Genomic DNA, 22,342 nt, shown 5'->3' on the forward strand with positions numbered 1-22,342 from the left:
TGAAGAATCCCTCCTTCAGCTTTGGAGCTGTTTTGAGGATACCCTCTTCCGGCTGTGGAACGGTTTTAGTGAGTCCTTCCCCAGCTGTGGAGCAGAATCCCTTCTCCAGCTTTGGAGCTGTTTTAGAGAGTCCCACCTCCAGCTGTGGAGCAGTGATGAAGAATCCCTCCTCTCGCCTCTGGAGCTGTTTTAGCGAGTCCTTCCCCAGCTGTGGAGCAGAGTTGAAGAATCCCTCCTCCAGCTGTGGTACAGTGTTGAATCCCTCCTCCAGCTGCAGAGCTGTTTTAGAGAGCTCTTCCTTAAGCTCTGGAGCAGTGGTGACGAATCCCCCTCCAGCTGTGGAGCTGTTTGGAGGATGCCCTCCCGTGGACGTGGAGCTGTTCTCCTGCTATTGATTGGCTCTGGGGCTGCCCTCCTCGAGCGGTAGAGTGGCTTGAAAGGGACTTGTTCCGCTACGTTTACCGGAGACGAAGCGGACTTTGAGTACAAACTGATCTTATAAGAAAATGCATTTCTTTGAAGTTTAATGTAATGGGGGCTATGACGAATCCACATCGGAGCGCCTCACATTGGGCAGAAATGTGCATGTTTTGTGAGGAACGAATCAATACAGCTATTTTGCATATTTACAACTACAAACCGGGGCGTACATTGGATGTATATTATTCGTGATCTGATTGTATGCAACTCTTGAATCGGTAATAGGTGAACTTATATCGCCTACTATCGCGATTTATCTGACCTTACCCGCACAGTGAGGTATTTTCCTAGATCCTAATATTTTAAGCCGCAGGGATTGCAGGATGTGGTTTACCTTCCAGGTAAATGAGTCACTGTCCTTGACTCTGCCCTGTGTGGGGATGCCGGCTCTCTACACATACCCAGCCCCGTCCTCGCCTTTTCCAAGTCATTACGCCAGGTGTGTCTGTCCGGTCGTTTATATCAGAGCAAATCGTGCCATGCATGGCTGGTTGGACACATAGGCTGCTGTCGACATACAACGGCCTAGCATCTCAAGCTGGCACTGTTCAGTGCCACTCACCGGGCTCTGTCTCTCGCACTGCCGGCCCCAGGGTCTCCGCCCCCTCACCGTGCTGCTCACCTGTGCGCTCGTCCTCCAGGCGCTGTGGTAAATGCCCGGTCTGTTAACGGCGGAAGGGGTGGATGAAGCTACGCCATAGAAGGGGGCCCGTCACTCATTAGCGTGTCGTGACCCGAGGTCTGTTATCAGGGAAGCCAGACAGGGAGGTGATTAGAACTAGTTAATGGCTAAGGTAGGCCCGTACCACCAGCCGTGCCCTGTCCACTTTTATTAAGAAGATCCACCCCTCGTTAAATGAGGCTGCGCAATAAATTAACAGTCGAACTGCACATTCCGCACTGGCTTCCGCTTGGGAAAAAAATCGTTTTATCATTTGAACGCCACCTTTGAAAAACCCCAATTTCGCCAGAGCCCGACCAAAGAGAGGGCTCTGCGGGGTGCATAGGTTTGCCAGTATCTTCTTTTACGCACTCCATCACTTCAGACACCCCAATCCCTCCTTCGTCTCCCGGAATACCTCAGCCCCCAATAATATTTGGCCCCCTGGTGCTTAATGCCCCGCACGCCGAGGCGCTCCCTGGCTCGGCTGCGAGGCTGTCGGGGCCGGCGTGAGTGAGGCTGTGTGTCTGCAGTGAAGCCTCCTCCTACTGAGTGTGGGGGGCGGGCGGGGGGAGCGCGGAGAGGGGGAGACGGCGCAAGGAGGCTTGTTGCAGCAGAAGCCTCTGGTCCCCGCGAAAAGGGAAAAGGCAGCCCGCCTAGCATCCTTCCCCAGCGCTGCGAGGGGGGAGATAGGCGAGGACCCTTCGGAGCCCCCCTAAAACAGCTGGGGTTGGGCTCTCGGCAGGATGCTGAACAGCCTGGCGGACTGCGAGGAAGGCGAGGGGGGGCCCAACCAGGGTAAGTGATGGAATTCGGGCATGGGGATGTCGGTGGTGAGGGTAGAAGATGTCACTTCTCGGCGATAGGGGGGTCCAGATCAGGAGAGAAAGCGGGTGGTGTCCCCCATCTGCAGAGAGGGGATGGGGCGGGGGTCAGCGCCTGGAGGCAGGTACCCCATCTGCGGGTGATGGGAGGGGAGCAACCGGTGTTTATTGGGGCATGGATGTGGCTGTCATTTCCCCCAGTTTTCACATTGAATGGTAAAGAGACCTCGACCTGACACCACCGAGCCCCCCCACCCCACCCCCGCCCCCTTTTCTGCCTGTGATTACATCGTAAATCCACAATTGACATCACATTCTGCAGAGCAGCTCTGATCTGCGGCAAAGCACAATCCCGAGGAGACCTGCCTTCCCCGTACCTGCTCCGCTCCCTCCAAACCCCCGAATATGAAACTTTCTGAGGAAAGGCGAGATACCGCATTATACCCGCGAAAAGCCCATTGCGTCTCCTCGCAGTGCAGCCCCTGCCCCGGAGGACCGAGGCGCTGCCTAAATGTGTGTGATGCGGCGGAGGGTCCTCAGGTGCAGCGCACGAACCCACCCCCACCCGCTGCCACAGCCGGCTGCATTTCAGGACGACGACGGCGCTATTCAGGGGGACTTTGTCAACCGCAGCGAGGCGCTAGTTTTGATAGAATGCTGCTTTTTTGGCCTGTTAATTCACACAAGTGTCTTAGAAGGAGGGCTGGCCCAGAGATGCTGCTGGCTGCAGCGTAGCCCCTGGGCTGCCGGTGTGCCGGCGCTGCCAGGAGAGAGCACCTGTGCCTCCTGCATTGGTCACCAGAGCCCCCACCCTGCTCTGCCAGCTGCTACAGGCGCCCGCAAGTGTGCCTGTATCTCCTGTATTGGCACCTGTGCCCCGTGCTCTGCCAGCCGCTACAGGCACCAGTAGCTGTAAGGCACGCGCGCCTGTAGCTCCTGTACTGTCACTTGTGCCCCATCTCTGCCATCCGGTACAGGCACCCCTTGTGGCAAGGCGCGCGTGTCTGTGGCTTCTGGATTGGCACATGTGGCCCCTGCTCTGCCGGCCGCTAGAGGCTATGTCTGTGGCTCCTGTATTGGGAGTCGAGGGTGCCTGCAGCACACATGCTGTCAGATGAATGTGCCTGTACCAGTTATGCTGGCACCATCAGCGGTCCTAGTCGCATGTGCCTGGACCACCCTTGGTGCCAGAGAAGCCTGCCAGCACATCTTTGCTTACCGACTCCCTGTAGCTGCAGAGCATGGGTCTGGCAAATTGTACACACGGGTTGGTAATGTGGTGCCATCCAATCGACCAACTAGGGAATTCATGGGCAAGGCATTATCTGCGCATATAGAGGGTGGGTGCATAGGTACCTATACTACCCCTCCTCACCCCCGTACCAGCAGTGAGTGCTGGCCATTCGCTAACTGTAGGACTAGCTCCTAAATGTGTCCAGCGCCAACATAACGCCCTCTGTGCACTAGATCTGGAGTACTGGAGCACTCTCCTTTAGGATAGCTACATTTGAACAGCTCTCCAACAGGGAGACCACCGCGTCATTTTGAGAGGTGGGCGACATGACGCCTGACCCGTACCTGTTCCCCATACTGGCATATTTTGAACACAGTTTCTTCTAATGCCACTGGGCATTCCTCTTGCAAGGGGCTCGGTAGTCTAGCTGGAGTCTGCGTTGGGCTCCAGCGAGTAGGGTTTCAGGTAACTTCAGAGCCCAACTCCAAGTCTGCGCTGGCAGCCATTGCCATCTTTGCCGACTGTGTGAGGCGTGCATTCCCGAGGCCACGTGACAGACACGCTCTCCTCGTGCACCTTGTGCAAGCTGGTGACGTCATTTTAAGGTAGCCCACTGCAGAGGGCATTAGAATCCCCAATATGCCATTGTATTGTGGCAATGGGAAGGAAAGGAGAGCTCTGCAGAGCTCGTGGTGTCCACAAAGGAAGATTTGCTCACCTTTCCTTCTCTAGAGTACCAGGTTGGCATCACTAGAAGATGCCCCTATTCAAAACCGCAGACGAATAGTATTGGCTTCCATAAAATGGACAAAGTGGACAGAAGGAATAGACAGATGTAATAACGAGAAACAAACTTTGGTGATCCTACTATTAAGTGGGTCAATTGGGAAAATGTAACCTTCAAAAATATCGACTGCAAAATGAAGATTGTACAAAATTATTTGTGTACGGACATCTTGACCTGTGAAAGAATTCCTTTTCGAGACAAATCAATTCCCGTGAGCGGTACCCAGGCCCATGCAAGGTGTGGCCAACAGATTGATGGTGTGGTTCGACGCAAGAATATATTTTATAGCTAAATATTTTTTCCATGGTCTTAATTTTTTAGTTTTTTTAGTGTTTATTTTTGTAGTCATTAGTTTTCTAGTTTTTTTTTAATATATTTTAAAGCGTGTGTGTTGGTCACACCATCTAGATGCTTTTACTAATGAGGTCCATCCTGATAGGTGCCATCAGTACAGAGATGGAAGTCTATCTCACAGCTTTTGATTAAAGGTGTCAGTGAGAAACAACACAGGAGTCGAGATAGTGTGGAATCGATACAACACTCTTTTTACTGAAAAAAGAAACAATGTTCCAATCTGCAGTCACCTTGTTTTCCTTCCTTCTGTTGATGGAACATGAGTGGGAGAGTCCTCGGCTATGCCTTAATGGTAGTGGGCCGTCTGCGAACGGTGCATGCAGCGCTTTAATTGGGCAGGTACTTTCAGGTATTGTCGGGCACCTGCACAACTTTAAGTTTAAAGGGAGAGTACCTGCACTTTTCAGCAGAAGTCCTATACTTTCAATAGGAGAGTACTGGCACCTCTAAGTAGGAAACGGGTACTCTTGGTCAGTGAGTGCCTGCACTTCTATATTTCCATTCCAAGCACTGGGTTTATGGAGACCCACCACCTCAAAAGCTGCAGACTGAACCATGGCATTCAATATAGATACATGCCTCAGTCAATGCACACCAAGATGTCATTCAGTATTTTAAGAGACCAGTCTCAAATATGTTGGACAGGAGAAACAAAAAACTGGAGGGCAATGAGCCAACATTGACAGTCCAGGTATCCCTGAAATTAAAAGCAAGCCCTCTTCACAAGAACTATACATGATTTGGAAGTTGCCTGAGGGTCAACTATTCAGTGGCTAAGGAAGGTTTATGTTTGGGTTTTTAAAGAGGAGTAAAATATACACTTTTATAATCTCCTCGTGACACACTTGTGGGTCAAAGAGAGCTTGAGAATGCCACACTTAAGTGTGCCTACCTACTTCTTTTGCAAAGTGGGTTGGAATGCAAGCTGGGTGGGACCACTTAATGAGGAGGTGGGCTGTCAGTGGCAATAGACACATTTTTTATCCGAGACCACCAGTATAACTCAATCCTTTTGAAATTTACAGCACAACTGGTGAAAACGGCAACGGCAGTGATAGAAATAGGTAGGTCTTACATGGTGTGAGATGGACTTCCTTTTAGATCGGGGGTTTCGGACTTATTGAATTCAGGAGCATCACAAAGAGAGATTTAGGTGTTTCAGTGGCTCAATTTGCTTCTTTAAATGTCTTTGATTTCTAAAGGAGATTCCTCACTGCCTCTTACCTGTCTGCTTCTTGCCACAGGGGCTCATGTTAGACCCAATCACTGGCTTCCATCAAAGCTCATGTCTTAGGTTTTTATCGACTCATGTTTCCAACAGTGCTCTGCCCCTTGCACTTGGGCATGGTCAGAGCCACTAGAATTTGGCTGCAGGGGAGTACCAAGTTATGTGAGAGGATTGACTAATCTTTGCAGCAAGAAAAGGCATATTATGCAGCATTTTGCAGCACATTTTGTGATAGTATTAATTCATTACTTTGTCATTTGTACACATATTAACACTATCTTGGAAAAGGTTTCACCTCATTAGTACCAGTTTAACACCAAAATACAGCAATTAGTAACGGAAAGGTGACTAGTCAACCTTTGCATAGGGCCTTCTACTGCCTAGCAACATCTGTCGCTGTGTTTTTAGTAACTTTTGATCCGACTGAGCTAGAAATATTTTGAAAATCTGGAAATTATGCCGCGGGCAAAGGATTATGTGTTAAATCCATAATTATGGAGAAAATGGCATGGCCAAAGCATCGCATAATTCAATTCCAGTGCCCTTGGTTAGGGTCTATAATCTAATCAATATGGCTACGTGTAGGCATTATGCATTAGCCATGATGCTGGAACTAGGTTGTGTAATCTCTCCATCTTTCCGGAGTTCATCGGCATGCTCCCTCCATGGTTTTATTCATCAGGCTGTATATTCTTCCTGCGTACTCTTTATGGAGCTGGTAGTGGCACAGTGTACAGTCTTCATAATGCTCAGATAAGGCTGCATGCGTTGTCATGGGGGATGATGGTTAGAATGTAGTGTCGCAAAATTGTGCTGGAGTCATACACCATACTCTCTATAGTATTGTGGGGGTAAGGCTGTACACTCTGTCAGTGGAGATCAGGGTGTAAACTCTCTCTGTGGTGCTGGTGGTCAGCGAATGTACTGTCTCCATAGCGCTGGGGATTCATGCTGTATACCTTCTCCAGGATGCTGGCGGGCAGGGTTCTTACCCCCTCTCCACTGCTGGGGACACATTGCATTATTTGCTTCCATTGTACTAGTGTCAGATTATATATATTTTGTCAAAGGTGCTGGTGGTCAGGTTGTTGTTGGGGTCATGCCATACACTCTCTCCTGGGGTCTGCCTGTATACCCTTTCCAGGCTTCTTGGGTCAGACTGTTCACCCTCCACAGCGCTGAAGGTCAGGTGCTTTGAGGACACTACATTTTCTGCCTATGATGGTGCAATAATGCCACACTTTCTCTTTGTGTTGTCGGGGCTAGACCGTGTCTTCTCTTTCTTCTTTGTGTAGTTGGGGTTAGATCATATTTTATTTCCATTAGGAAGGTTAAGGTGTATTTTCTCTGTGCGTTGCTGGGTCAGACTTTATTTTCTTTCGCTTTTTGATGGATGCTGTATTTTCTCTAAACTATGATGCATTTAGGCTGCATTTTCTCTCTGTCTCGCTGGGGTGAGGGTGTATTTTACTTCCATGGTGCTGCAGTTCTCTGTATTTTCTCTCAATGTTGCTGGGATTATGCTGCATTAGGCTCTCTGTGGCGCTAGGACTAGGCTTTATTACCTGTCTTGTGGTGCTGGAGTTAGGCTGTTTTTCTTTTCATGATGGTGCAGTTAGGCTACATTTTCTCTCCGTGTTGCTAGGGTTGGGCTGTATTTTCTTTAGATAGTGCTGTATTTAGGCTGTATTTTCTCCCAGTGTTGCTGAGATTAGGCTCGTTTTCTCTCCATGGCGCATTGGTTAAGCTGTATTGTATTTCTCTGATGCTGGGTTTAGGCTGTATATTTTCTCCGTGGTGCTAGAACTAGGCTTTATTTTCTCTCTTGTGTTGCTGGGATTTTGCTTCATTTTTTCTCTTTTATTGAACTGTATGTTATCTCTTGCTGCTCGGGTAAGGCTTTCTGTGGTGCTAGGACTAGGCTTTATGTTCTGCCTTGTTGCTAGAGTTAGGCTGTATTTTCTGTCCATGGTGGTACAGTTAGGCTAAATTCTTTCTCTGTGTTCCTAGAGTTGGGCTATTTTCTTTCCATAGTGCTATATTTAAGACTAGGCTCATTTCCTCTCTATGGCGACATGGTGATGCTGAGTTCGACTGTATGTTCACTCTGTGGTGCAGGAACTAGGCTTTATTTTCTCCCCGTGATGCTTGGGTTAGGCTGTATTTTCTCCACGCGATGCGGGGTTTAGGCTGTATTTTCTCTACATGATGGTGGGGTTAAGCTGTTTGCTCTCTTCCTAGTTCTGTGGTCAGATTCTAACATCACCATCGTCATCACACTCTTGCCTGATGATCAACATTTGTTGGCAATGGCACAGGAAAGAGTTGGACCATTTAGAAGAGTCAGATTGTCAGTGATCAAAAGAATATTAATAGATATTGTTGAGTTTCAGTCAAAATCTTAGCCACACAAGGCAAAAATAAAATGCCCGCTTCTGCTGTCCACTTTATTGTAGCAGTTTCTAGGTGCTAAATACAACTGGACCAAAGGGTTCTTGTGGGACAATTACATTTTAGCCTTGCTTTGCGATATTCTGCTTCTTCGCCATACAGCATTGTCTCTGTTACATTCTGAATGTGTTTCTTTCTACTATTGGTGGCCAATGCAGTCTTTTCATGGCAGGGGATGTACGATCACGATGAGATGTGTTTGTGACTGCATGACTTGGAGTTTATGGAGCTGGCTGTTGGTAGTACCTATAATTAAGATACTGCAATATTTTGCTCTAGATCCCATAACAGTTTTGGCTATTATAGGTTTCTGTTCCTTGGCCGAATAAGGTTCAATATGACACACAAAATTGGTCTTAAAAGTAGGCGATAAAACATGGATTAATTGACAGTTCTCGACAAATCAAAGTCTAGGCCAAAGAATGTACTTCATCCACAGTGGTCGAAATATCTGGTCCTAATCATTGTGTTCGCAGAAGACAGCAATACGTCCCATTCAGACCCAGACAATTTCCATCATCCACCCTTTCATTTCTGCAAAGATATCTTGGGGTGTGATTGATTGTAATAAAAACATTGCAGATGTCTAATTCTGAGTTAGAGTCGCAATTGACATTGGCATTGCAGTATTAGTCACCAACATTTTCTGATAAAGTTGTTTCATATCTCAATAGTTTCTCTGTCATGACTAGAGGCATTGATATAACAGGAGAGTCTTTCTCTAGGGTATCATGAATGGAGTGTTGAACTTCCAACATATCTGTTGCAATCCACTTATGAAACCTATATCCCCACCAGCAGTTTCAGAACACATAGCACAACTCTAGAATCCTACGCACTTGAAAAAGTGCCCATTATTTCTAAATCTGTAGTAAGGACATGATGCTGGATATTGGCTTCAAATTACTGCGGGGGTGGGTCCGAACAAGATATTTTAACAATGAGATAATACATAAAGGATTGAACAGAGTAGGAATTCCTCCAGTATCAAAGAGGCATTCTCAAGAGGCATTCTTAAGTCGAGTGATATATTGACATGCAAACTCTGACTGTGTTTGGTGGAGAGAGAGCAACTTCACGGCTGGATACACTTAAGACATTTTATTAGTTATCTGTTCTCTTCACTATTGCAAACTTTCCTTATCGTGGATATTTTAAGGTGTTTACATCTTAATCATTGTTTTAGCAGTCAGCTTCTGCTCACCATTCATTTTTGACTAAGCCAATCCATTCTATCTACTAAAAAAGTTATAGTTGTTGTACCATTCCACTGATGAAGTCTTTTTTTTTTTTTTTTAGAAATGTGCACTCTTTCTAGTGGGCATAGAATCCCAATGATTTCCCCCAGTTATACTTTTAGCACAGTGATGTTGGTGACTTCTGTTAAGGTAGCACAGCAACGTACAGGTAGCAATTGTGACAGAGGTGGGACTCACTTCGAATTCTGTAGCCAGGAGAGTTAATAGTGCTGTATTGAGTTTGCTTCCATCCTTACATTCTATTAGGTCTCTACTCTATTTTGCTAGACAGAGGTTCAGATCTGATAGTCTTATCATCTGCCCAGTCTAGCTCTTGAGCCGGGACCTATGCTGCACTTTTGAGGCTGTACAGTCTCCAAATATTGTTGTGGTTAGCCTGGATATGTTTTCTGTTTTTTGAGGTGAGGCTGTTTATTGGCCCTCTGGCAGTGCTTAATTTGTGCTTGATGTTTCCGGGGCTGAGCACCGGCACTTATTTGTGAGGGCCGGGGCTTATTCTTCTGCCTCAAGCATTTGCTGCGAGCAAAAGACACATATGGGAAAGACGGAAGAAGGAGAAGGAAAAACTAAAAAGTGTCATAAAGGGAGAAAGTAGAAAGCTGCAAGAGTGAGCTGAAGGGGCAGGGGTGGTCGTAAATGGATTGAAGAGGCCCAAGATGGCTTCAGGATTACGCTGCCTCAGTATTCAGTGCTGGCAGATTTATTTACAGCAGCCTCGTGTTTAAGAGAAGGGCTTTGAGCACCGGCACCTCTTTATTTACAAATTAAGCACTGCCCTCTGGGGCTGGAGTAAGGCTCTGTACTCTCTTCCTGCTGGTGGTAGGGGTGTATACTCTACTTTGGGTTGAGTTCCCTCAGTTCACTCTCATCATATTGCTGTGGAGAGATATAATATTCACAATCACTTCTTGGTGCTGTGGGCAGTCTGTATGCTCCTTGAGCTGTGCTGGAGTTGGGATATATAGTTCCAATTTAGGGCTAGGGTCAGGTATTAAAATCTCTTTGTTGGTGCCCTGGTCTGGTTGTAAAACCAATCCTTGGCATTGCAACTAAGGAGGGTGTGCTCCTGATGGAGGTGGGCTCTGTACTCTATTTGTAATCTGGGAGGTAGGCTGTATAGTGATTCACTCTTTTGATTGGTATATACCAGGGGTCACCAACTTTTCAGTACTAAGAGCTGCTTATGTTTAAGGAAAATCATCCAGAGATACTAATAACATTAGTGTTATATACATACGAAAAGGTTATATTACTGATCAACCTATGCAAGATTACCAGAGGTGATCACTGCAGTGCAGGACTACTAGCAGTAATTTAAAAAACAGACTTTTTCAATTTTGAATGCCTCTACAAGGGTAATGCATAATAGCCACAGCTGCAATGCCTGTGGCATGAAGGTAATAATAGCAAAGTAATAATATTAGTCATAGAACTCCAAATGCTGCATTATTTATCATTCAAATATCAGCTTTAAATATAGTACAGGAAATATAAGTTTTGAAAATAGTTACACTCATTTTCATTTTGAATACTCAGTTTTCAATTTTGGTATATGTATATTAATTCAGCTAAGCAACAAGCTTCTTGTTTAGTAGACTGGGCTGCACACAGAAGAGCAGCTCACAGGTAGCTGGAGAGCTACCAGTAGCTCACGAGCTACTCGTTGGAGAAGTCTGGTATATACTTTCTCCAAGGAGCTAGACGAGGCTGTAAACGCTCTTCATATTTGGGAAAGTAGCCTGCAGAATGCCTTACTCTATCGAGGGATGTATCCTTTCCCAGTAGAGCTCCTCACAGGCTGTGTGTGCTTCATATTGTAGGATAGAGGTTTTATAGTGTCCCACTCTATTGATGAAGGTATACTCTTTCTGTGGTGATGGGTATAGGCTGTGTACTTTATTCATATTCTGGAACATGGGCTGTATACTGCTCGCTCTATCGATCGGGGTACAATTTCTCTATGGAGCGAGACAATGCTGTGTACCCTCTTCACATTCTGGTAGGTAGGATGTATACTGCCTCGCTCTATCAACAGATGTAAATTCTTTGTATTGAGCTGGGCACAGACTGCCTACTCTCTTTATTTTCTAAGAGGTAGGTTGCAATGTGCTCACTCTATCGATGGGTGTTTTCGCTCTTTGAGGGGCTGAGCACAGGCTGTGAACTCTTTGTATTCTGGGAGGTAGGCTGTATAGTACAACTAAAAAAGTACAATCTATAGGCTTTTTCTTAGTTTACTTTTAAAAATTTTGTTTGCTATTTTTTTTTCTTATGTTACTGCGTACCATATACTCTCTTCGTAGTGCTGGGTTCATTGCCTACCTTTACTGTTCTGGATGCTGTATTTTATATAGGCCCTTAGGAATTAGCCTCTACAGGGAGTATGGTGATTTCCTGTTGCAGCCATTGCCTAAAATTAAGGGGCTACCGCAGGTGGAAAACAGGTCAAATGATATAGGAGAACAAGAAAAAACAAACTAAAGAGTAGGCAGCCTTGCTATCATTACACATATAGATGTGTGCTTAGTTTATGTTGTGCTATTAATCTTTTATAAAGCACTCATACACCCAGATGTATTTCTTGGCACTTTATGAAAAAAGAGATGATCTTGGATAGTTTTCAAGATGTGCCGAAGACAGTCAGAGGGTGGAGGCCAGGATGGAGAAAGGACAGCCCCCCAAACACTCCACAGGTAGTGATAGATGATTATGAGGGCACAAATTACTACAATGCAACGCCATGTGGGGTGACCTGGAATGAAGCTCTTTTTCCACAAATGTGAGGCTGGTCCACAAAAAGGAATATGAAGTAGGCAGTGTCTGTAAATGGATCCTAGTTTCATGATTGCATCTTATCAACTTCAGAGGTTTTGAGCGATGCAATATCGGTCACATGTTGAAGGATTTGCAACTAAGATACTTTTGGATATAGACAACCCCCATAAAGGGTACCTGTTTGTACTATAACAACATTCAAAGTTTTGCCCATTCCAGCTCCAGTCAATTGGCAGTGGATTGGTGTGTCTTTAGAGGCAGAAATACCAGGTAGCTCCTCATTGATGTCCGGTCCAAAATTTTATGAACACATAATTTCTGCTCTGTCCCCTGTTTGTCCCAGCCAGACCAACCTGAATCCGTTTTCTTTAAGGTAAAGATCCCCCCATCTTCATGCATTGAAAAGAGACAGCGTATTCAACTCTTCAGTCCTCAGTCAGTGATTTAAGATGGAAAACACCACCGCAAAAATACAAATCAAGCAACAAAACACAGATGATCCATGCAAGATCAATGAACGGATAATCAATTTTCCCATGCCGCATGATAGAAACTTACGAGAGAAATAACTCAGCACCAAAGGAGGGAGGCATGTTCTCTCTCTGTCACCCGTGCCCCTAGCACTGCTAATCACTGCACTTGTTTGGTGCATGAACAATTTTAGGTATACTGGAGTAAGGTTCTGCTCAGTGCGGATCAATTTTTTAAAGGTAGACTAGGAGTTTCATCAGTGCTATCTTTGATGCTGCAATGACCTTCCCAATGACCACAGAAGTCATTGTGCTTCATGAGTCTTCCCTGGTTCTAGTTTCAGACACCATTATCTTCATCAGGTGATACAGCTTATATTAGTGGTGGGTGAAATTGTGATTTTTTTCATCACAGAATATATTAAATTTTCATAAAGATTATATTCGTTTGTGAAATTCTGCTGACCATTTGCATAAAAACTGTATGAAAGCATGCACCTGGCATACAAAAGACATATAAGATACTGGTGGGTGTCTGGTTGCTGTCTCTCGGCCGCAGCACACTTCAGTCAGTCAGTCAAAGGAACTTTATTTTGGCTACAAGAGCCATAAAAGCACATAGCAACAATAAATAAATACACAAGATTAAATAAATATGTACAATACATGTAGCTAGATGAAATAATAAAATTAAATGCACTCCCAGAATGAGATGATACATTCTTGCTAAAACCATTATACAGATAAACATTTTCCTCGGATAATCCAGCTTGCCCCAAGGAACTTGGCAACCTCAATTACTAACATCAGGCAAGTGTCTGATCTGAGAATTTGGAGGGTTATGTCGGACCTGCGAACTCCCAGCAGTCTACAAGCCGGGGCCAGCCATTTCCTACGAGAGGCAACGTATGCTGGTCAGACAAATAAGACATGGGGGGGGGATTCAACGGGTGCTTTGCAAGTTGGGCAGGTGGTTGTTTCTTCAAGTGACCAGCGGCTAGTAAATAATCTTAGTGGCAAGGTGCCAATGCGAAACTGGAAGTACAACTTCCTTTCCCCTAGCACCGTGATTATGTCTCAGAAAGCCTCATATTTGAACGTCTCTTTTAGGTTGACAAAATCACATGAAAGTTTAGAGTGAAGTGCGACCCCCAGATCTCTGGAGTCTGCCATATGCCAATACAATATTTTGAGGTCGCTTTTTGAGGGAAAGGGGGTGGTAGTTGGATAATCCCAGAGTTCTCTAAGCTCAAGTGAATAAAGTAGCCCCTGGATATGTCTGAGCCAGGGGATACTATGAGAATGGTCAGCTCCTGAAATGACCTGCAGGGCTACAGTAAAGGAGGCAAGCTCTGGGGTGTTCCAAAGACACCGCCAGTACAAAAGGGGATGAAGGCGGGCTTTGTAACCAATACGTTTCACGCCTAGGTCCTTAAAAAGGGGGAACAGTGGAGTACTTGGCGAGAGGGACACGAGATTTCTCAGGAAGTTATTTTCAGAAATAGTTATTTCATGGGCTTTGGCATATCCCCACAGTTCAGCCCCGTAAAGGGCTGAGCTCACAGCCTTGGCTTCACATATCTGGATTGCTGGGCATATTGGTTTGGTATGCGAAGGGTAAAAATCCTTTAATAAAACCCCCGTCATTTGCTTTAGTTTTAGTGCTTGCTTTGCAATATAGCACACTTCAGTTTTACAGTTCCTGTGGGATATTTTCTGCTCAAACTGTCTCGCACAGGTAAAAAAATTACAAAAGCTGTAACCACCTTTGACGAAAAAATTGGCAAAAAAGCTTTACTAAAAAAGCCCTACATTTTGAGAGATAACACTTGCAAAAGAAAAACTCTGCCTGGTCTTAACTTATTTGCGTGCTATGGAAATCTTTCTTTGGAACCATAGTGGGACTGGAGGAAATGTTGATACTCTAATTTTTTTATTTTATTTTTTTATAGTCCTCTTTCACTTTCAGGTATACCCCTGGAGATCTTTTATGTGGATCCAACCTTGCCTTGTATCTCAAATGGGAGAACTCCTGCCTGGAGCAGGCCAATTCTCCGATGCACAATGGCCCTACAGTCCGATGTCAGATTGTCACAGGCAACTGTACAGGAGTAATCATAGGACAGTTTGAGTAAAGATATAAGCCTCATTGAAATTCCAACTTGAGGACTCACCCCTTCAATCCAGATTTTCTAACTACTTCATTAGTAGGAGCCAAAGCTTGTCATTTACATTTTCTGCCTCCTTTACATTGAGGTTCTAGTTTTATATAAGCAACTCCCTCCAGTTTAAGTATAGAGGCAGAAGGTTACTAAGCCATCTTCTACATATCACCCTCTGAGCTAGTAAAACCATATAAAATTGTAATTTGGCACTGTCATTGTTCAACTTAACTTGATCTTGCAAGTCTCTAAAAATAAAAAGAGAGGGGCTTACCTGAAATGTTATAAAAAGTATCTCACATCTCTTGACAAAATTGGCCCCACAATACATCTCCCTCAGGGGGATTGCTAAACTGTCCTTTGTCCATTCCAGGGAACTTGGGGACTCCCATATAGGCACGTGCGTGCTGTGGTACGAGAGGTTGGTGGCCTCCCTGACTTGATACTAAAGTTCTGCCAAGTTTTGTAGCAACTTGAAACTCACCTTTTTAAAATAACTAAGGATCACCAAATTTATATAAAAAGACAAAGTCTGCACCCTAAATACTTTTTATCATGGCTCTATATACAGCCCCACCCTGACTCCCCGGGGCAGCTCAAGAAGCATTTGCCATTTTTCAGAAAGAATGCCCACCCATAGTACTGGAAATCAGGAAGTGTCAATCCTCCTTTCTCTTTTTTTCTCCTCAACTTTTTCCAATCAATACGTACTCCCTTCGAGGCCCAGATAAAGCTGTTTACCCTGCCCTGTAATTTACCAAACCACCCTTTCCTGAACATCAATGGCACTGAGTTGAATTTAGGCAGAATGCACATCTTAACCAAATTGACTCTCCCTTGAATAGTAAGTGGTAAATGCTCCCAACTCTTCACTAGCTTGCAAGAGTCACTCATAACCTTAGCAAAGTTTATTTCTGAAATCCTATTGATGTCCTGGGTGATAATTAAACACAAATACCTAATTACGCTTTTAATTAGTGCAACCCCTCTTGGCATATTCCAGACCATGTCTTCTGTCTTATTATTGTTAACCAAATACATCGCCATCCTTCCAAACTCTGCTGTTAACCTCTCTAGAGCCCACAGGGTGCCCCATAAATCAGACGTATATACCATAAGATCATCAGCATAGAGAGCCACCTTCCTTTGCCAAACGTTGCTCCTGAAAGGCACTATATCCCTCTCCTTCCTAATTTTACAAGCGAGGGTCTCTATGTACAAGTCAAATAACAAAGGTGACAATGAACACTCCTATCTCGTCCCCCTCACTAAATTAAAGGGCAGAGTGAGAGAGCCATTCACCAGAACTCTTGCATTGGAATTCTGATATATCCTTTGTAGTACCTGACAAACTTTCTCCCCGAAGTTGAAGATCGTAAAGTATGTAGGTGTGCCTAGTTCACTCTGTCAAATGCCTCTGTGGCATCTAACATAACTACTAGCAATAGTACTGCACATGTCATGGCTAAGTCTATTGAGCCAATCAAACCCTGCATTCACTCATGCATGTACCTTCCCTTTAGACAACCTTTTTTGTCATCATGTAGGACCCTACCAATCACCCCACTCAATCTGTCAGACAAAATTTTCCTGAAAATGTTATAGTCACAATTTAAAATTTAAAAGTGATATTGGCCTATTAGAATCGCAGCTCCTTGGGTACTTTACTGGTTTTATTATAAGCATGACAATGACTTCATTCCAGGACAGGGGTAGCGTGGCATCTGACTCCAAAATTTCTCCAAAAAGTTTAGTCATGACTGGTATTATCACCCAGGTCCTTGTAAACTTCCAAAGCTAGACCATGTGCACCCAGAGCTTTAACGACTTTGCTAGTCTTAATAGCCTGTTCTACTTCAAACCGCTTGATGTACCCATTAAGTAGTATGTTCTCCTTATCATTTAGTACACCTACATCTTCATCCTTGACTCAGCTCTGCACCATCTCTTCTGTGACCTCCAAATCCTCTGAATATAAATCCTCAAAGAAATACTGGAAGGTATTTTCAATATCTCTACTTATCCTCAGGGTGGCCAAGTGGTTCTGCAGTATAACTCACTTATTGTGTTTCTGGTTAAGTCTGACTTTATTTTCCAGGCAAGTAACTTCTGACAATTTTCCTCATACTCAAAATGAGCTACTCTGTTCACCTCACATCTCCTTCTGACCCTTCGTTCGATCACTGCTATAAGTCTGCCCTTTGCTGATTGAAGTAGTACCTTCAGGTGGTCTGTCTCCTCAGAGTTAAGGTCATGCTGGGATAATTTCTCCTCCACCTCCCGGACTCGTAGTTCCAGCTCATTAATCTCCTTACTATAGGTCTTTCTTTTAAAAGAAGCCAGTCTGATAAGTCTGCCCTGTAGAAAGCCTTTAAAAGAGAAACACACCACCCCCAAATAAGCCTATTTTAGATTATTATGAAGAAAACTCATCAGAGCTCATTTACTAACCTCTCATCCAATAGCAGAGGTGTACCTAACGTCCACCAACTAAAGTGATATCCAAGCTTACTGCAGAATGATCTGACAGATAAGCCCCACATGCAAAACATCCTGAACAAAATCCTTTAACCTCCAATCAACAAAGAAGTATCAATCATTGACTGATGCCTGTATTTTTTATTACTGAAAGTATACCCTCGCAACGACCCAATCCTTTTTCTCCATCACATAGTCCCAACTGGGTCATCGTAAATGTTTTACCTGAGATCACATTTTCTCATTAGCTCCTGACTTACTACCTGACGATTTATCCAGGTCGTAGTTCAAAACTATATTAAAGTACCCGTCAGAATGATAGGGTCAGCGAATTACAACAGATGTTGAAACATATCTGTCAATGGACCTGTGTCATCAACATTTGGCCTATAATGCCCTGCTAGGGTATATGCATGGTCATATGCTCTCAACTTCAAGATTAACCCCTCCCAGCCTTATCTACCAAGATCTCCCAAAACAAAACGTTTGGGTGCTTCATGAGCCCTTTTCATTCCCACATTCTGACTTGTGCATTCAAGTTGTTGCACCCATTTTAGATGCCTAAACGCATCCGTACCCTTGAATTAGTCAGATGCGTTTCCTGTAGGACAATTACATGTGCTTGTGAGTCCCTTAAATACTGTACTAACTTTCCCCATCTACTTTTTACCCAAAGTCCATTGATATTCCAGGACAACATTTTTAATGTATTAGTCATCCCCATTCATCCTGTATCTCTCCCTTGGATAACCACCTCTGTGGCTCGAGTACCAGTTCTAAACCCCAATGTTCCTGACACACACAAGATCTCATCGGCTTCTAAGGAATTTTTTTGTTGTTGTAATGTTTTCTTGCATGCTCACAACCCGATGCCCACACTCCCTCCACTTATGTCAGCCTGAACCCACACCCTTGGAGAACCTTCTGGTCTGCCTCATGGCATACCTCCTTCGAGGGCCCTCCCCTGAGTGCAATCACCACTTCATCGTAATACCATAACTAACAAAAGTTACAAGCTAAAACCATCTCCAAAATAATCCACCCCTAACCAGATCACCAAAAGGACACATCCCAGAGTAAGAGCCTAACAAAATCCAATTTTCAAGAAGAAGCGAATCAGGTAGAAAAAAAAGTTGCCAGAAAGAAAGGACTTTATCATTGTTTTTAATTGCTACTCTCCAATTCCTTAATTAAGACATCTAACCTTTTGCAATCTCTAAGGGTGCACATTTTATTACTATGCATGATTCTCAAAATAGCGGGAAACTTCATCTAAGACGAGGCCTCCAACTTCCTTAACAGATCAGTTTTGTTCCCCAGCTCCCATTGTCTATTGAGAGTCTTACTGGAAACATCAGATCTGATTTCAAAAGACACCTCATCCACGGTTAATGCCTTCTGCTTCAAAGCAGCCAAAAGGATGTGTTCCTTAATAGTGTAAGTGTGAAGATTTACTAAGATCTTTCTAGGTTTATTTCTATTAGGGGCCTTCCTAAAGGGGTTGCGATGAACTCCCTGAAAGATTTTTTTAATGACTTGAGCCCCCACTTTAATCAGATGCACCACAAAAGCTTTCAGGGCTTCACCCTCCAGCCACTCAGGGATATTTAGGATTATCAGATTATTTTTCCTCTGATTGTTTTCCAGGGATTTCAATTTTTCTAGGATCCCCTCTTCAAATACTTTCAATGGTCAAACTTCCTCCTTATATTCTTCTACTGCCAATTGTAGATCCCCCACTGATTATTCTAAGATAGCTGTCCTACTTGCAAGATCATCCAGCTTCTTCTCCAAATCTTCGCACAGGCCTCTTAACTCTTTTTTATTCAAGTTAAAGATCTCAAAAGTGCACCTAACTTCCATAGACAGGGATGGTAGCATATTTGCAATGGATTGGCATTATTGATCTGCTTCTGGGCCTTGTACCAGCCCCTCTCCCCCCTTCCCTGGGGTTGGTTCAAGCCTTGAATCCACTGAATCTGCTATGTACAACATCGCCAGGGGTAACCTAGGCTTCTCAATATGTGGCTTGGGAGGTACCTCACTAAAAAGCACAGCTTATCCTGACATAACCTCCGCTGAGCCCTGCTCCATAGTCTCACCTCCATCACCATCCTTGTCCAATGTCTCCAGACCTTGATATCTATTGGGTCTAATCATTATCTGAGGATCCCCTAACTTCATTCACTCGCTCGCTCCCTGGACATGCACTCTCCAGAGTAGGGTGAGCAACTCAGTAGGGTGTTCCCCATGGCCCGCTCTTAGCCAACTGCCAAGCTCTCCCCTCTACTCCCCTCCATCAGCTACCCTTATGAATGCCTTAATGTTTTTGCTTAGAAAATTCTTCCATTTCTGAAATGGTCATGGTAGATTTTAGGACCCTGCCTTTGCTGTCATAAGTTGATTCAGACTGATTCCTATCTGCCTCCAAGGAGCGCAATGATCTGGATGTGCAACTACCAACCTATCCCCTTGCCTAGAGAGTTCACCCTTGCTCCATAGATCCCTTTTAGTTGACCAAGGTGCTATTGCAGGATGACTGGACCTAACAGACAAGACTGTGCTTCTGATGTCGATCTTGCATGAGCAAGTGTTCATCACAATAGTTCAAGAACTTCGCCAGGAAATGAAGGAGTAATATCTTGACTCAGTTTCAAAACACATTTCCTAGACCATGAGAGCACCTGTTAGCAGTGACCAACCTAGGTCCCCTTCAACCATATGGTTATCCAATGAGGACCAATCAAACAGCAAGTGTAATTCTTTGATAGGACTGTATTCAGTTCCAGGGGCTGCCTGCCCCAAACATGGGATCAATAAATGGTTGTGCATCTCAGTCCTCTTGGCATCCTTTCACTGGCTCTCTGATGCAAAATGTGCCAGATTAATGTGCTTCTGTCATAGATCATCCATTAAAACGGTCCCCATTTAGTTAAACTCAGCTTCAAAAAACATTGTTGTGGGAGGAGTTTTCCAGGACTTAGGACCTGATTTAGAACTCGGCAGATGGGCTACTCCATCACAATGGTGACGGACACCCCATCCACCGAAATTTAAATCCCATAGGATAGAATGAGATTTTGAGTTCAGTGGACAGAATATCTGTCACTCTTGTGATGGAGTAATCCGTCCACTGAGTTCTAAATCAGGCCCTTAATTTGTCAAAATAGTGAGTGCCAGTGCTCAAAGCTTTGCTTAGAAGCCCGCAGCTGGTGCAATTAAATGTTGGTGTGCCCAACACCAAGGCTGTGTGGGCTTTAGTCCACCTTATGCCATTTTAATCCAATACCAGACAATCCCTGTCCCTTTATCTCACTTGTGCAGGTTCCCAATTTCTCCTTTTATGACAGATTTTTCCATCTTTTTCTACCTCCATCTTTATGCTTTGCTTATTTTTCTCTCTCTTGCTCCCAAATGTCAGATGTGAACCCCTAAAATGAGTGCGACGGCCTCCACTGGTACATTTTAGCACTGAGCTTTTTACTATATTCCTGTTAGAGTCTGTCTGTTTCTACATTAACAATGAATTGGTTGAAGATTCCTTTCATACCTGACTGTCAAAGCCTGGAATCCTTGTCTTGGGTCTTATGATCGAACTAAAATTATCTTCTTTTTTGTTAAAAATCTTTAAATGCTTCTATTCTCCTCTGACAGTTAGCTTCATGCTTCATCTCCTGCCGTCCAAGATTAGGGCTGCAACACAAAGTCTTATGGCAAAAGTGTACCGTACAATTTCTCATTCATTCATTCATTCAACAAGGAAGCAAGGGGCATAGCTTTCTGTCCTCACTTAACCCCGATTTTGATTGAAGTACTGTGGAACAAGAACAGAAGGATGCCCAGGATGCCTGGTATGTGCCACAGAGGAGGAACAGTGAGATATTTAGATCATATACTGCCGTATATTGCGGATGGAACTGCCTCTTTGCACTTAAAGAGTTCTGAGGTCACTCAAAGCAAAGCCAAGCCTTCCCACAATGTTCAATGAACTCATATCCAAGAGGAGACTGAGTCAAGCTCTGGTACATATGGTCCCTATTCGGTATCCATCTGCGGTTTTGTCATTTACAGCATGTACTGAGCTATGTGGGAATCCAGATACACAACTGTGGTTCAGTGAAACAATTATTCAATGAAGAAATTTTATTTGAGTCTGCATAAGTTGCGTATGTGAAAACAGATGAGCTATGAATTGATGAGATGTGAACCTTACCGCACCACAAAAATGAGTACATTTGATGACTACTGGCCCAACTATCAAACAAACCATTACAGGAAAACTATGGGGGTTATTACAACTTTGGAGGAGGTGTTAATCCGTCCCAAATGTGAGTTATATACACCCAGCCGTATTACGAGTTCCATAGGATATAATGGACTCGTAATACGGCTGGTGGTATATCCGTCACTTTACCGTCACTTTTGTGACGGATTAACACCTCCTCCAAAGTTGTAATAACCCCCATAATCACCTCACGCCAAGGTCCTAAGAGCATGTGCGGGAACTGCACAGAGTTGCAGAGCAGAGCGCCTCAAGTTGGCATTCTCATAGGCATGGCCACAAGACCGGCGTTGACGAGGGGAGGATAGCAGGACGATGTACGCTTTGCCTCGCATAACCTCACTTCAGTTGTCTGGGAAGCAGCTTCTGATCAAAGAGTCAATTATCACATCCCGTCCCCTGGTAATCCACATATTCAACACTCCATTAAGGACAACAGAAAGTGTGACTGTCCAGGTGAGAGAAGTGGCTAACAGAAGCAAGCGGCCCCACTCGCTCAACTTCAGATTTCACAGACTCTTTTTGTGGAGCAAGAATTGGACTCATGGTTCTGTTATGCTTGATGTGATCTGGGGGCAGGTTGTTATAATCCCTGTTCAAATGATAGGTGTACTTATTTGGGTATTTATTTTTATATTTAACAGCTTTTAAAGCACAAGCTTTAAACTTACATTTATGTCGGACCATGAGGGGTACTTTCATGGATGTGTTTTATTTCCTCCTGAAAACTAAATATTTAGACATCTGTCTGATTTCACCTAGGCGATAGTTCCAGTCGTGGAGTTCACACTGAGAATATCTGCATCATTGTTCCTGTTCTGCCACGTTTGCCGTTCTAGGTAGAATATAGCTTGAATTTTACAAGCTTAGCAAGAATTTTTGGTCATTCTTTAAAAT

The 22,342-nt window shown here is 44.3% G+C and overlaps 1 protein-coding gene across 1 annotated transcript in view; it reads left to right on the forward strand.

The window, feature by feature from the left end:
* The first annotated feature begins 1,729 nt into the window (after positions 1-1,729).
* SLC12A5 (solute carrier family 12 member 5) overlaps positions 1,730-22,342 on the forward strand; it is a 687,435-nt gene continuing 666,822 nt past the window's right edge. The window contains exon 1 of the mRNA XM_069243525.1: positions 1,730-1,939. Within this exon, the coding sequence (XP_069099626.1) occupies positions 1,888-1,939 (52 nt within the window). The 5' untranslated portion in view covers positions 1,730-1,887. The remainder of the gene's footprint in view (positions 1,940-22,342) is intronic.

Source organism: Pleurodeles waltl, chromosome 7 (genome assembly GCF_031143425.1).
Source record: "Pleurodeles waltl isolate 20211129_DDA chromosome 7, aPleWal1.hap1.20221129, whole genome shotgun sequence".
Lineage (NCBI taxonomy): Eukaryota > Metazoa > Chordata > Amphibia > Caudata > Salamandridae > Pleurodeles > Pleurodeles waltl.